Source organism: Diadema setosum, chromosome 9, assembly GCF_964275005.1.
Source record: "Diadema setosum chromosome 9, eeDiaSeto1, whole genome shotgun sequence".
NCBI lineage: Eukaryota > Metazoa > Echinodermata > Echinoidea > Diadematoida > Diadematidae > Diadema > Diadema setosum.
The window spans coordinates 1,551,275-1,568,308 of NC_092693.1; the positions used below are offsets into that span (position 1 = coordinate 1,551,275).

The 17,034-nt window shown below is 37.6% G+C and overlaps 1 protein-coding gene across 1 annotated transcript; it reads left to right on the forward strand.

Annotated features, from left to right (window-relative positions):
- Positions 1-366: 366 nt before the first annotated feature.
- LOC140232582 (V-type proton ATPase subunit d 1-like) lies at positions 367-16,555 on the forward strand. Its single transcript, XM_072312676.1, has 7 exons — positions 367-588; positions 4,415-4,586; positions 5,698-5,876; positions 7,221-7,378; positions 10,078-10,254; positions 11,648-11,725; positions 12,749-16,555. The coding sequence occupies exons 1-7, from the start codon at positions 468-470 to the stop codon at positions 12,908-12,910; spliced, it is 1,047 nt and encodes a 348-aa protein (XP_072168777.1). The 5' UTR covers positions 367-467; the 3' UTR covers positions 12,911-16,555.
- The last annotated feature ends 479 nt before the right edge of the window (positions 16,556-17,034 follow it).

Consider the following 17,034-nt stretch of genomic DNA (forward strand, 5'->3'; position numbering starts at 1 on the left):
ATGCAAGGGAGGTGGGAGCAGGGAGGTGGGAATCCCACCTCTTTGGTGGCGTGGATGTGATCATGGACCTAGCCAAAATATAGGTCCATGATGTGGTCAACGAATTTGGTACAGGTGAAATAAAATTGTACGTGTACTATGTGCGTGTGCGTTCCCTACACACATACTCGCCAGTCTGTGGGCAAACAGCGTGTACGCAATCAGCCCGTTCGTTTTCAACGCATCGCAGAGCTGTGCGTGCAGTGCATCAACTCATCATCAGCTAGCTGCTGTGTGACTTACCGGTAGGTCGTGTATATACGGATTGCGGATAGCACACATCGCGTATAGTTTCGGTACTCGGAATTCAGAGGCCGAGGTAGGACGTGTAAGAACAGGTTGATCACCGGGTTCCCTATCGGTAGATGTTGTAGAGAATTTTTCTTTATCGAACTGTGGTAACAGCTGTTGTAGCTTAAGTTTACAAAATGAACGACGCGACTTTCAATATAGACGGTGGATATTTAGAAGGACTGGTCAGAGGCTTCAAGGGCGGAATTTTAAAGCAGACAGACTACGTAAACCTCGTCCAGTGCGAAATTTTAGAAGGTAAGTCTACACACATACACACACCAATGCAATACCAATGCAGCGTTGTGTCCGTCATTGACGGTGTTGTCATGTCTCGTGACTGGTTGGCTACATTGTATATAACGTTAGATCTATCATCTAGATTTATGCCTGTCGATATGTATGGTATAGACCCTACATAGGCTGGACTTTTAGTTTTAATACATTCAGGGGCCTGTCTTATAAAGACTTGTGATAGAAATCAATCACAAGTTTTTTGTGTGCTGCAATGCAAGTTGCGATTGATTTTATTTTGGGGACTTGTGATTGATTTGTAATTGAAGGCTTTATAAGACGGGGCCCAGATTCACTGTCTAAATTTACAGTCTAATGGGATTGGCCTAGAACAACTGCAGCTAATCGTTACAGAATACCTAACAGTTAACCTTTTCTAACTGATGATACAGTGATCGGGACAATGCTAGATCGTAACAATCTACCAGTTCAGTTGTAACGTAGTTAGAATCTATGGTAACATGGTTAGACCGCGGGGGGGGGAGGGGGGGGGTGGCCCGAGAGGGATTGCTCTAAAAGACCATTAATTTTGTATAGAATTGTCCAACACATAGGCCCGAATTCACGAAGGTGGTAACATGTAGCATGTTACCATGAAACCATGGTTTAAACCATGGACAAAAACCATGGAACGCCAAGTGTCGCATGGAATATTTCGTTACGAAATGGGTCATTTCGTTGACAAAATGACCGTTTCGTTAAGGAAATTATCATTCCGTGGACGAAATGTTCATTTAGTTACAAAATTTTGTTATTTCGTTACAAAATAATCATTTCATCGACGAAATGACTGATTTCGTAACGAAATAATCCATGCGACACTTGGCGCTCCATGGTTTTTGTCCATGGTTTAAACCATGGTTTCATTTGTACCACCTTCGTGAATTCGGGCCATTGAGTCTAGACACTGTACATTTTTCGTTGTTATGATTTTTGATGTACATTCATTGCAACGGTCACCCTCTTTTTGCTACATTGTACATTGCGCATTTAAGAATGAACTTTCACACATGAGACTACATGCAGTGGTTTTGCTTGACCGAAAGATCGGTCTGTATCTGGTCGTTGGGGAAATGTTCCACGGAGACTGCGTCTGGCTTCACGGATCCCCTCCTTATACAGAGGAGAGTGATAACGTCAAAAAAATAAAAGACTCCTCCGGACAGACGGATCTTTCTGTCTACACACTGTATGGTTTTGCATTCTTCACTGGGGATTTGATTTGATGATGTCTAATATTTAATAGTGGCAATACTGAAAAACCCAATAATAAACAAGATCAACAGCAAAACGATGATATCGTAGATCTTGTATAAATGCACATTAGATTTTTACAGCATTGATCCTACTCCCAGATATGCTTGCAAGTGGTAAATCTGTCTTGAGTCAGCAATGTGAATACATAGATCATTATTTCAAATAAATGTTTGTTCAAACAATGTTGAAGAAAAATGTGCAGTAAATTTTGTGTAAAAAAACAAACAAGGCGTATCATGATATGGCATGCCTTTAGACCTTTTCATCTAGTGAGTCTAGACTTCTAGAAGTAGAACGAGTGAAATCTAGAACTGGACATGATGATAATGTGACCACAGCTCAGTGGCTGCTTTGATTGAGAAGTCTGTTCCATGATAGGTCACTGAGTTTGATGTTGACCTCCTGAGTAGTCCTGGCATTTAAAAGCATGCATTGTCAATGTTAGTTTATGTTTATAATGATTCCCTTATCTTCCTGTAATCTAATTATCTTTAAATTTCTGCATTGCTTTTTTGCATGCATTCTATTTGCACATTGCAATTGTTTTGCAAGAGCGCACCCTTCCATTGACCCTCATGTTCATTGTTAAAAGTAATCCCAGGGTATCGAATGCGCTGAAGTCACAAGTTAAAATGTCATGTACTGTCTGTATGTGTGTGTGCCCTCTTGTTCTTAGGTAACTCAACACCAATGAAGAAACTGCATCAACATGATGTACACTGAGATACAGTATACAGTGTTGTACATTGTAATCTGATGGGCATGCATGTTAACAGTAATCAGTCATGAGTACAGGGTACAGTTGTATACAGCCGTACAAATTGTACACGTAATTACATTACAAGCAATTCTTTTTTCTCTCAGGTAAAGTGGCAATGCTACTAAAAGTATAATGTGGGCTGCAAAAACAGTTTTGTGAGTGTAATGGGTAAGGCATGGGATATGACATGAGTTCAGATTCACAGGAAACGTTGCTTATCATATCAGTCACTTCCAATTTCCATGCTTGCTGCTGTGTGCAGTGTGTGCCAACGGGTGAGGCAAGCAAGTACCATGTATATTACCATCAGACTGTTCATCTCCATGGAGAGTCATACAGGAAGTTGACAAGGAACTTGTTGGTAGTTTTGTTTTGAGTTCGGCAGCCACAGGTTTAGTTATGAATGAGATGTAGACATGTATTATTTAAAAGTACAGCTGTACATGTAAGCAGGGATGGAAATAGTACATGTTCATATAAGGTATACATGTAACTGTATCTGGTAATTCTAGTGGTATACGTATCATTCATCAGTTAACTTTTGTATTATGTACATGTACATTGTAAGTAATGAGTTTTTGATACTGTATGTAATGTTTTGGGGGATACTGTAGTAATGTTTTGGGGGATACACTCCGGATGTGGTGTATCGCTGTATACTATGTGGAGTATACATTGTAGGTACAAGTGTAGATACTCAGAGGCAATGGACAGGAACTTCACTCGATTGTAGTTTGGAGGATAAGTGATCTTTATTGGAGAAGCCTTCTGATAAACCATATGACTGTACAAGCGTTGTACAAATGTACATACCGTAGAGGTTCATTTGTGTGATTTTTTTTTTTTTTTTTTTTTTGTGTGTGTGTGTGTTAATGTTGTGATGAGGGGCGAGGTGCTGTGGTTAGGCTACTTTAAGAAAGAGAGCAGTGATGTTTATGTGAGATTGCTGATCAAGACTCAGTGGTTAGACAGACATAACTGTGGAATGGGTGCTGACATGTGATAGATGAGGAGTGAGAGGGGAAACTGGACATACAATTGTACATAGGTGGGGTGATGATAATAGAATCATAACATTCAGTTGTTTGTAGTGGATGTTACACTGTACACCTGTATATCCATTACTAGTTCATTTTGAACTTGCCTCTCTATCACTTGTACATGTATTGATAACAGCACAACTGTGGTTATGTTTTTATCTTTTACTGTACTATCCCATTTTTTCCAACCCTTGTTACATTCCTTTGCTCAGTCCTTTTAAACAGTTTTTTTTTTGTGTGTTTTTAGTACATCAATTAAACCAATGAACAATATTAAAGTGCATTTTACTACAACATTAAAGAGTTCATGTTCTGTTTGCTAAGTATAATTGACTTGAATATGAATCTTGAATGTATGAAAAGCAAGAAAGTAATGTGCCCAGACTGGTATTGTACAACTTGTTGAAGTGACCACATTTGCATTTGGACTACCAAAGAAACACTTAAAACGCTCATCAAGTGAGCTACGTCTAGCTACCACTTGACAAACAGCTTTTACTCCCTTCCAAAGAATGGGCAATGAGAATAAAGTGTCTTACGTGTACCTGTGGGCAAAACTGCTGCCAGAGAACTTGAACAAGGAACCGTATGATTGATAGTTGGTGGTGTTATGCATTTTATGAGAGTTGATGAAACTAAACAAATGTTAGTTAGTGCTGGTATCCAAGCACAGCAGAGATTATTTTCATCATGTTACGAAAATAGCTTCTTTTCTAATGTAATCTTTCTCCAGATTTGAAGCTTCACCTACAAAGCACAGACTATGGCAACTTCCTGCAGAACGAGCCATCACCACTCACTGTCTCTGTCATTGATGACAAGCTCAAGGAAAAACTTGTGACGGAATTCCAGCATCTCAGAAACCATGCAGTGGAACCCATGTCCAAGTTCATGGACTTTGTCACGTAAGCTACATGTACAATCTAGATGCTTTCCTTCTGTTGGAAATCATGTACATTGCAGGAGCATGGTCACTTACAATTTTGTACATTACGTTGTAGAAAACAAAATGTGATAAAACTGAAGTAAGAAGTGGAGAATGAGAGGAGTGTGATATCAGATGTTGACTGTATTGTTCATCAATCTACTGATGTACATACAAGTATTTCGAGCTCAAGCTGACTGAAATGCAAGTATCACAATCCAACTTTAGATAAAAAGAATTATATTTAGAAAACAAAATGTGATAAAACTGAAGTAAGAAGTGGAGAATGAGAGGAGTGTGATATCAGATGTTGACTGTATTGTTCATCAATCTACTGATGTACATACAAGTATTTCGAGCTCAAGCTGACTGAAATGCAAGTATCACAATCCAACTTTAGATAAAAAGAATTATATTTAGAAATGAGCAATACAGACAACATTAGGTAATCCATCTGTTTTGCAGTGGATCCTTGTAAAGTTCAATGCTTAAAAACCTTTCCCTGTGTACAATGTACAGTTGTATGTCACTTCAAATCCTGTACATAGTGCTAACACTGAAAGTGGCAGTTAATGAGGTATGGGATGTGACATTCAGTTTTCAAGTTTGTTCATTCTGGCAGAATCAAGTCAGTGCCAGTCATTGTCAAATATTGATACATCAGTTTGTGAAACGACTTGTAGGAAATGAAAAACATGTATACATCAGATGTTGTTGTGATGTTCTGATGTACATTGCATCCTAACTCTTATTCCCTTATTGACTTTTCTTCTATGAACAGACTAAATTCTCTGTTCAATTGATGGATTATTTATGGGGGGTCCATCATGCTTGTGAGTCTAATATACATACGTAAAACTGAACTTTGATTCAAACACATATTTTAGTTCAAAATACATTGACATCAGTAAAACTCATTTTGTGACATGGAGGGTACATTTGCTCTGGGGCTTGGGGTGTATTTACAGCTGTAAGGACACTGCATTTCATCCAGTGTTGTTAGCCCAGGTACATGTATATCTTACTGTTCAAGAGAAGTATGGCTTCTGACTAAGACCCATGATAATGTTCTTACCTTCAAATACCTTCAGGTACAGCTACATGATTGACAACATCATCCTGCTGATCACAGGGACACTCCACCATCGCTCCATCTCAGAACTCATCCCCAAGTGTCATCCTCTCGGCAGCTTTGAGCAGATGGAGGCGGTCAACGTTGCCCAGACCCCTGCTGACCTCTACAATGCCATCATCGTGGACACTCCACTTGGTCAGTATGATTTTAGAATACTGACCGCAGCGTATGGGTTTGCACTCCATGGATTTAGGGTTTACTTTCTAGAAAATTGTTGTTGTTTTTAAACACAGCTGTATACTAAATTCACACTCAGTAGCTGCCAGAAGAATGATTACATGTTGCTTGCTGATTTAATAACAAAAATGTCACTTCTAAGGAAATATGAAAAATGTGTGTTCGACATAATTAATAGAAAAAGATGGGAGGTCACCTACTGATATTTGTGATTTAAAAAATAACTCAAATCCAACTTTGGTGTAGGTTAATTGGTAAACATTTTGTGTAAAATAGTGATGGAGAAAAAAAAATGCAGCCACAGGCTTTGCACAAGAAATAATGGCCAGTGTGGATATTCAAAATTAGAGCTCTATTTCCATTTCAGTTTTATTATAAAATATATTTGTTGTATTTCTTTTTTTCTCTATTTCTGGACTGAGTAGGATATGTCAGTTTGGGAGTGTCAAAACTCCTGTCTCAAGGCATTCTTCTCAACTGAGAATTTCCTGCTCATGTGGTATTTGACTTTTGTCATCTATTTGTGACATGAAAAAGAGTTCTAAACAATACAACATTTTTGTCTTCCAATAGTCTACAGAATATTAAATCGTAGACCTACATAGGATGTGTCATTAATACACATTTGATAGTTCACATTGCACTCCAAGAAATAGGCCATGGTATTATGCATGCACATAATTTTATCATTGTAGTCATTGGTTGCAATACAACATTCTTTGAAGCAAATTTATATCTGCTGCAGTAATCATTCTACATTTAGATGCCTGATGTTTAGAGTAATTTTTTGCTAGTGTTTTATGTGTCTGCTAATCTATCATATGGGTAATACCGTGGAAACGTACTACTTATTACAATACCCTAGGTGCCATGAGGTTTCGTTTCTCATATTACAAAAATGTAGTTCTTCTGTTTCATAAGTATACAGGTATTTGTACCAATACATAATATGGAAATGGAGATCATTTCATAGGGATCAAGGAGATTGACTAACTTGGCCAGTTTTTGTTTTTGTACATGTATCTCTGATTCTTGTGTTCATAGTTTCCACTATACAATCTGGAAACATTTCTTGTAATCATGTGAAAACTGCTAATCTAATCTTGTAAATATTTTGATTCTGTATGATTGATTTGTTGATTTGATCAATAAAGACTTAAAAGGAAAAAAAAGAAGAAATATAAGTTAACTTAATGTGTCATTAGTCTATATTGAACAGGATGAAGTTTAGAAAGAGAAGATATGAATACATTATGTATTTGCCATATTAATGACTTCTTGTCTTCTCTATCATTCCTGCAGCTCCTTTCTTCCAAGACTGCATCTCAGAACAGGATCTGGATGAGATGAACACTGAGATCATCCGAAACACCCTCTACAAGGCTTACCTGGAAGCCTTCTACAAGATGTGCAAGGACATTGGAGGTGCCACAGCAGACTCCATGTGCACCATTCTTGGAGTGAGTTTTCCTGTTTTGAGTAAAATTGTGTTTTAATTACCTTGATACGTATTAGTCTTCATCAGTTATGATGGCAAACACTTTCTAAAAGTAACTTCATTCATGTTTGAGGTTTGAGTTTGCAAACATGTTAGGATACAATATTCATTAGGGGAATAACTGTTCTTTATTTGTACCTACTTGGAACAAACAAATAAAAACTTTACAACAAACTGGTAGATTACTGATAATGAATGGAATTAAAAAACTCAAGAAACCAGATGATGCAAAAAAAAAGGAGAGAAAATGTGACTGCTTGGCTCATAACCCACAAAATTAGACCAAAATGAATTTCTAATAGTTTGGGAGTAGTTATAAAGATCCCTTAGTTTTAAAAATGATAATAACTTGTTGAAATTGGACCATCCTAATCCATTAAAAAAGTGATTAAAATAAGATGGAGTTTGGGGGTGCAGTGCCATAGAAACGGGAGAAAAGAAGATCAAGAATTTGGGTCACTCAGGCATGTTGTGCAAAAGTATCAAAGAAAATTTATTCTCTTCCCAGTTAAAGCAGCACCTGTCCAAATAGATATGGTCCAGAAAAACTGCTATTATCTCCATTTCGGTTCATTTTAAGGCACCAAATTTTGACAGTAGGTAGAGAAAAGATTCCTGCTAAAACAAACTTCAAAAATTTGAGTCATTGTACCCAAATGACATACAGTTTGACCTCGATTATCCGGCCTCCTTTTATCCGGAAATCTCTATTATCCGGACGCGTTCACGCAGTGAAGGACTTTTTTTTTTTCATCCAAAAATTGAGAAAAAACAGTGACTTTCATGGATCTATTTCACTAATTTCATTAGATGTGCATGATAGATTTCTCAATATCTAATGAGGTAAAACATGTATGATTTTCACATAAAGATATACTTTATTTTTGTGAAGAAGGGACTACAATTTTGCGCAGTTTAGCATAGATTACAACACTGTTGCGGGGTACGCTACCTGCCTATAGCTGTCAGTGCACTGGGACGGCAGCTTGGACGGCAGCTATATACATTAACATTGTGTCTCCCATATCTGGCCAATTCGCTTATCCGGATGAGCGCCGGTCCCGACATGGCCGGATAATCGAGGTGGAACTGTATTTTGGCTCATTACAGAGAATCATAATCTGAGACTTTCTGTGGATTTTAAGTTGGGCAGTCAGTCACAAACGAGTATTCGGGTGATGAATGGACAGCATTGATTAAAATTCATTATTCCTGCACCACTGAAGTTCAAGTCAAAAATTGACAAGTGTATTTTTGAGAAGCTTGTCTGCAATAATTCCTATGGTCCTCAATGTGAATGTCTTGCTGACATTGCATGAAAATAACTCCCCCTTACATGCAAAATCTAAATGGGATAGACAGCCCTCATACTGGTGCCATGCTTTTGAACCACAGCATAATATGGATCCTTAGGCTGAGTATGGGGCCACACAGCTGGGGATGGGGGGGGGGGGGGGGATGAAACCTCTTAACCTGTTGAGGACAGGCTGATTTTGCTTCAACAGGCATTTGTCATAGACACTTGCCCGAGTATACTCGCGAATCAACCTCAACGGGTTAACCCTATTCTAACTGGGGGGGGGGTCAAATTGACCCCCCCCTCGACGTTTCGCGCCACGATTTCGCAACGCCCAAAGATTTTGCCGCGTCATTTCACGACTTTTTTCATTGAAGTCTCCCGCATATTTTGAGACCAAATTTGCGACATCCGGGTACACCGTTTTGAAGTTACGTAATGTTTTGCATATGCATGTCAACCAAAAAACAGCTCAAATTCATGATATCGTGTGCAAATCCAATGCAAATTGTGTTTTTTGGTTAAATTGATATAAATTAGATTATTTCAACTTGTAACCATTGAAATTAATCAATTCTAGTGTAGATAAGCCTGAAAAAGTGCCTGCAACAAATTTTGGCAAAAAAAAATAGAAAACAAAAGGTCAAAAAAACAATAAAATACATAAGAAATTAACAAAACAATAAAAAACAAAAAAATTGATTTCGATTGTGCTATTTTTTTTCAAGAAAATTGTTTGATGTGTCTTGAGGAATTCTGACACAAAAATTTAGCAATCCTCCGTTCTTTTTAATGGAGTTATAGGTGAAAATATGATTTCATGCACAAATTTGCATAATTAATTTATTAGAAATAGAAAGGCAATATTTTTCTATTGTATGACCATGTTATCTTGTAGTTTACATCCAGCTCTATCTTCAGGCAAAATTTCGCGGCGATTGCACGATCGGCGGCCGAGATCTGAAGGGGGGGTCAAATTGACCCCCCCTCAGTAAAAACTTGGTCTCAAATAGCCCAGTTAGAATAGGGTTAAGACAGCCATGCAATGTGTGCGAGAGGTCCAAGAAGTCCGCCGCCTTCTGCAGCCATGGTGAGACATGCAGGGCATCTATTGTAATGGGTTGTCTTAGTCTTAGGAGAGGTTTACCTAGTTTTGGTTGGTCTTGTCGAAACAAGTGAAAAAGAAATCTATGATCATGAAATTGTCTGTTCTTCTCGATTAACATTAAACTTTTTGTGTCTGAACTATTTTTAGCCATACCTTGAAGAGTAGGATGTGCTCAGTCAATGTTGATACTGAAAGGTTGAATAGAGTGCACGCATGTGATCTTTTACTTTTATCCATTTGTGCCACCTACTACCAGTTTGAAGCTGACAGGAGGGCCTTCATCATCACCATCAACTCGTTCGGGACAGAACTGACCAGAGAAGACCGGTCCAAGCTGTACCCCCGCTGCGGCATGCTCTACCCAGACGGTCTGGCTGCCCTTGCCAAGTGTGATGACTATGACCAAGTCAGGGCTGTCGCCCACAACTATGCTGTAAGACATTCTTTCTCCCACACCATTTCCTTTTGTAACCTAGTTTACGTTGTTTCGTTTACAACAAGTGTATTCCGCAGGGTGTCCCCTGTCTCTCTGTGTTTGTTTATTCGTTTTCCATCTGAGAAGATGGATGGATAGCCCATATTCTGCTATGCTAAAGCTGATTTTCCATGGAGTCCAGTTGGATGTGAGGCGGGACCACTTCACTGGTTTAAACACCCTGCTCTTTGCGATGAATGAATGAAGTAGGATCTTTTACATGCATGAGTTGTGACTCTCTCACACACGGGACCTCCATTTTATGTCCTATTCGAGGGACAGAGTGTTTTGCCTCTTGCTAGAGGGGACGGTATGATTACACACAACATTGCTCAGTCCAGACTCTGGTATCAAACCCGGGTCGCTTGGGTCGGAGGCAGATGCGCTACCAACTGAGCCAACTCGCCGCCCTGTGTTGGCTGTTGAAAAGTAGGTTAGATAGTGAAGCAAGAGAAAAATACCAGGTACCACAGTGTCCATTTCTTTTGATGGTAATACACCCAATCAAGGGAACTGAGCTGTACAGGAGCTTGGACAACAAGATCTTTTCATAAATGGTTGTCAGCACTGAAGTTAGGACAGCCAGATTATTTTAACTGGGTTTTGTAGATTATTGGCAATCATTTCTAATGTCATTGTTTGTTTGTGGGGGAGGGAGATGTTATGGGGCTGATTAAGTGAGAAGTGCAATAATTTTGTTTTGTGAATTCATAATTTTGTATTTTTGCATGATTTTTGTCTTCCAGCAATTAAGTCATTGGCTTTGTAAGGTGGTGCTAGCAGTCTGGTCGGCGCAAGCTTTAAACAATGAATTTAGTGATGAATTCACTAGGAGGCATGCACGGAATCATATTTTTCATTCTGTAATCTCTGATATCAGCATTTTGCATAAATATTTTACTAATAGGAGAGTATATGGTATCCCTGGTATGTCTGTGGTTGATTGTTCCTTCCTTTCTTTCTTTCTTTTTTGTGTTATTTACTCCATTCCCTTGCCATAAATGAAAGTAAGTTGATAGATGAAAAAGAAAAGTGTTTATGACAGTTTGACACCATATACATTGAAATACCTTTACAAGTAAAACATAGCAAGCTATACCAGGAAAACAAATAGAAAATATTAACAAAACAACTGTTTGAAAGCTATAGATGTATATGACCGTACAAATTTGGTTTGTTGTGACTAAGAGCTAAAAAATCTCCACATGTACATGTATATTGAAATAATAACAATAATTAAAAAAAGGACCGTAGTAAATCTTTAGCCTTATGCCAAAAGCGATGCCAAAAAAAATCCTTATTGTCTGCCTGCCATTAACTTATACTACATCAATTGCTTGTTTTTCCACAGGAGTACAAGGTGCTGTTTGAAGGCTCGGGAACCAACCCAGGCGAGAAGACATTGGAGGACAAGTTCTTTGAACACGAGGTAAGGACACCACAGATACTCTTTGCTTGGAATGAAATTAGAAACTTCTTCATTTCCCAAGGAGCCAAGGAATTAGTTTCCATGTTCTTTCATTTTATGTTGGAGCTTGTGATTCTCAGGAAGGAATATGGCATTGTCGTCCTATTCAATATGAAAAGTTGTTCACCCGTCGACATGTTCTTCAGCATTGTTTTAAAATTGCTGTGTGTGAATTCATTCCTTCATTTCATATAATAGTTGTTCATTACAAATATTTTGGTCTCATCACTTTTTTAAACTTCCTGTCTGAAGCATGTACAGTGGTACTGCAGCATTTTGCAAATACAACATCATGATATGTATGAATAGATATGGATTATCACAATATATTATAGCATTCATAGAAGTTCCTGGAGTTTTAGGGACTTCTGTAGGTTTGTTTCAGTTGTGTATAAAGAGTTCTGACACAATGCTGAGACTTTACGTTAATCCGTTGACTTTACCCACTTCCATCAGTCAGATGAAGTTTTAGCAGGTGGACCAAATTTTCACATACTGTAAAGCAAGATATTTTCGCTGCATGAAACTTTTCGCCAGTTGGAGCCAACAGCCTTATTCGTGGCATGAAATTTGTGCAAAATGCCACTGGCATTCAATGCATATATTGCAGACAAGAACTTTCTCATGCATCTTAGTTATGCAAATCTTGACATTCACGATATTAAAATGTATGCGAACATTTCTGGTTTTATAGTAGATGAAATTATTCATGTTCTCATTGGCTACATGAAATATGTACCCAACATCTTGCTTGAATTAGGAGAATAGATGTGTAATCTGGATGCTAGGAGTGCAGTATGCCTTGTATGTATCTGTATAAAGACATTGACAATTCCCTATGTCATTATTTCTGCTTTGTTTTCTTTGATGTTGTTATTTTTGGGTGGGGATGATGATATTGGTAGCTGCCGTCACATGTAATTCTGTGTCAGATGAAGATTGTATGTGAGGTTTTGACTCTTACTTTTCTCCCTTTGACAACAGGTCAGATTAAACCTCAATGCATTCCTCCAGCAATTCCACTTCGGCGTCTTCTATGCATATGTCAAACTCAAGGAGCAGGAGTGTCGTAACATCGTCTGGATCGCCGAGTGTGTAGCTCAGAGGCAGCGTGGGAAGATTGACAACTACATTCCAATCATGTAAATTAACCTATGATAGCAAGAATACATACAGCAAGCAATCAATCTTTGCTCTGCTTTTATCATTGATGTGACAGAGCTGATATTTAGGGGTGGGTTTTGTCAGGGCAGGAAGAATATGCAGAATGGAATATTTTGGTGTCAGTGCACTGCTTTTGGACAAGTGATGTCACATAAGTTTTTGACACAGGCATAACCATGTTACTGTCCTAACTCATTTCATGTGGTCGACTAGACATGGAAAATGCTTAAATGTTATTGTTTATTTTTGTGACAATAATAATGCACAACCTGCACAGGGAATACTAGGTAAGAGTGTGGTAATGTGATGTGATGATGTGACAAGCTTGATGGACAGATTGATCTTGACAGTGAAGCATTCTCCCATGTTTGCTTTGTCAAATTTATCTGTTCTCAGGCCCCACCTCTAGCCATGAGCAACTGGATTTATTGCTTGCTGCTAACAGCCAAATGTTTATTTGAAACTGTTTTATGGAGTCAGATAATCTAATGTTGGCAGAGTGTATACTTATATATTATTAGAGTGGTATACATAATACATTATATAATATATATTAAGTTTGTTCCTGGTATGTGGATGGTGCCAGATATTGAATTAGTCTGAAAAAGATACAGGTGCCACAAGTAATGTGAAAAGATCATTGTTGGTGTCTGTAACAACATTCCTGTGTAGGCATTGAGTGTAGATGACATTGCAGTCAATCTGCCTGTTTGATCCTTCGCAACATTTCTGTGGTTCATATTTTCTAGGCCCTCAAGTTTGGTCCCTGTGAAACATTTGTGTCATTGTACATATCTTCCTCTGGTTGCTGAGACACTAAGCAACAATTTACCAATTGTATTGCCCTTTCTTTAGTCAGCTAATTTTTTTCTTTGTCTTTTTTTCATTTTCTGCTTTATATCAATCCCCTGCAGAAACAAAGCATTTTGAGTATTCCCACGTTGACTTAATATAGTTTTGATTTTCATAAGTTTCATATAGATATATGGTATTGCTGGTATTGTCTCATTAACGTGCGAATGGTGTAATTTCTCAGAAATGTTTCTTGTCCCAACCTCTGTTCAATTTGGCCTCCTTTTTCTGTTGCTACATACATGTATATTCAAACGAAAATACCTAAAATTCATGTATTTTGTGAATCAAGTGGGTATTTATAATCCCTCACATGTCCTAACAATTACATCACTCTTCATGTGCAATTTAACTGTTTACATCTTATGTGTTCCCCATATCATTTTAAAATATTAACATCATGTTGAATGAATTATTTTGCTACTTAACCAGTTATATTTGTCAGTGTGACTTCATAATTTTGCAGCTCTGAGCCACAGGGCCTTGAAAGTCATGGGTAGTCAAGTGATAAAACATGGAGAAACTTTACATTTTATGTTTTGTAGCCAAGCTAGCATTGATATTTGTATTTACATGTATGTTTGTATTTTGATTGTTTCATTTAGTCATATTTTCATTCAAAACTCAATACTCTGAAGCATGTATATCATGAACCAGCTTTGTGAAGGACTGGACGGAACTTGATATATGTTAAAATAGTCATCAAACTTGTGTTACTGAACTTCACTAATCCTCACATATCTGGCAGGTATTACGAAGTGACATAATGAAATCGTGATCACAATATTTGTGTGATTCTTCGTGTTGAATGTACAACAGTGAACCAGCCAATGGTTCGGAGTGTACTGCATCTCTCTACCTGTAACTGTCCAAGTCAGTGTGATACTTTCTGTTATGATCCAAAGCTGCCAAGTTATTTTGAGTGAATCATAATAGTTTTCTCTGTCAAAATGACTATAAAAAAAAGGAAAGACTCAAAAGTGATGGAAATATGCTCACCCATATCAAGTCTTCACATAGCCCTTTGTGTGGAATGGGATAAATGAAAGCAGAAGCTATGGTAAATTGTCATCTATGTTTCATTTGGTCAGAAATGTATGCATTTCCGTTTCCAGAAGGTTTACTTTTCTTTCCGAGTGCAAACGAAGAGATCAGTAATACATATTTAGCATGTTACTAGTTTTATTTGGAGCAGCCTTAATATAGGAAGAGATTGGTTCATCCATATTTCTGTCTGTGTCATCACCTAATGTTCCAACTGCATCAAATTGCAATGCATTATTATCGGGTGTCAGTAGTAGTTCATGCATATTTCTAGAGCTGTGTTGTTTTCCTGACCCTACAGGAGGCTCTTTGACATCAGACTCATTTCTTTAAAACCTGACAAAAGAATATCAAAGCCTGTTGTACTTGGCCAATCACTGTGTACCGAGATGTGTGAAAGCGTCTCCCTGAATGCCCCTTGATATCAATGATGCTGGCTGCCCCGATTTATACCACAATTCTTGATGTAACTTTGCTTTAAGCAGTTATGTATTTGTTACGGTTGATCATACATAGGGAATATAATTGTTTCATAGATCAGGAGACAGTTTACTTTATAGATATAAAGAAGGCTTGCCAAGCGGGAAAGCTTAAATTGAGCATGTAACAATTAAATCATTTGCACCAGTTACATTGAGATATGAGGGGGAGGGGTGATTTGGCTTGGTTCAGTGTATTTTTTTTCTTTTGTCCCATGTTAGGGAACACTCAGTACTTTGGGATATTTTTATGGGTGGCCATTTTTATGACCACTCGGTATATTTCCAAGATATTTTTTAGTGGGGAAAATATGATTGCAATGTTGGTTGTTATGTACGTGCATGGATATTAATGGTAGATAATTGTCAGAGATATATTGTCGTATTACTTATTATACATAAAATATATGTGGTGTAAATGATAAAAAAAGTCAAGTTTAGGGAGTCTTCATTGTCTGCTTGATGGGAAGGTGTTAGACGAGAGTTACAGTGGGAGTAGATGTCAGTTGTGAGTGCATTGTCAAATCTTATCAGGTAGGTGCATTAAGTGCTTAAGAGATGTGTCATTTCTCATAGGACCATCTCATGTTCACTTAGGTAAGTGTGTGAGATGTGACTTTCTGTACTGAAATCCATTGCATACAAAAAGAAATGACAAATGATCAAATACTGAAGTCATCGACAAGGTTTGATAGAGGCATGAATTTATTTCAAAGATAAGCAAAATCAAACAATGCTATGCGTATACAATCCATTCATAATGCAGCAGAGACATCGCTTGGCATTTATTCTATAGAAAGTCCTCTAAAAACATTAATAATGGGTTACTGTTGCACTGTAGGTGTAGACACATTCAGCATCGCCCAAACTATGTTCTAGCATTTTGTAATGTACCTGTTGCCCTTCCGCTTTATACAGTGGCATAGCACCAAGACACAGCATAAAATTTGTGCACGCTTTTATGCAGTTGTTTGTGCTTTAATTCATACATGACTAATGTTCCTGCAAAACCTAGTTCTCAGTAAAGTCTTCTTTAATCAGTAATCACAGCTCAGGGTAATATAATTTCTGGCCTAGATATACAGGGATGTAGTACTGTGTGATCTTGGTAAAAAGACACAAAAAACATAAAAACAGCGGCATTTTAATGGGTAAAATTACTGACTTACGACAGAGCCTCCCACAAACAAACAAACAAAAAAAAAAAAATCAATAGGTAGATTTTAAAAGAGAAATAAAATCACCCAATTACCAAATCCACCCAATCCCAAGTCGCTGGAATGCAAAATGTACATAGCAAATGAAATGTACGTGTACACACAAAGAACAGACATAATAATGACGTGATATTCATCATCTGTGAAAGACATCAAATCAATACGGAGCAACAGTGTCGTCAAATTTATAAATAGTCACTACATAAATGTATATATGTGTGCATGCATCCATATATACTATATATATATATATATATATATATATATAGCATAAACATACATACACGCTGTATTTGCTCTCATGTAAACTCGGAACGAATTGCAGAGTGGTTACAGATAGAGGGTTTAGTTTTTTTTCATTTTTTTACTTTATTTTTTTTAAGGGTTAGTTTGAAAACACAACGAGAATCATTCGTGACACACTGCGAGACGACTAACTCGTCATGTATTAACATCAACATCAACACCAACACCTCAAATCGAGTACCGCTATAAATCACTACCTCCGTATTTC

Excerpts from the sequence above, each read along its gene's own strand:
- LOC140232582 (XM_072312676.1), top strand. The coding sequence starts at position 468 with ATGAACGACGCGACTTTCAATATAGACGGTGGATATTTAGAAGGACTG. Across the intron at positions 5,877-7,220 it reads CATCGTGGACACTCCACTTG|CTCCTTTCTTCCAAGACTGC; the intron begins GTCAGTATGATT and ends TCATTCCTGCAG. Across the intron at positions 7,379-10,077 it reads CCATGTGCACCATTCTTGGA|TTTGAAGCTGACAGGAGGGC; the intron begins GTGAGTTTTCCT and ends ACCTACTACCAG.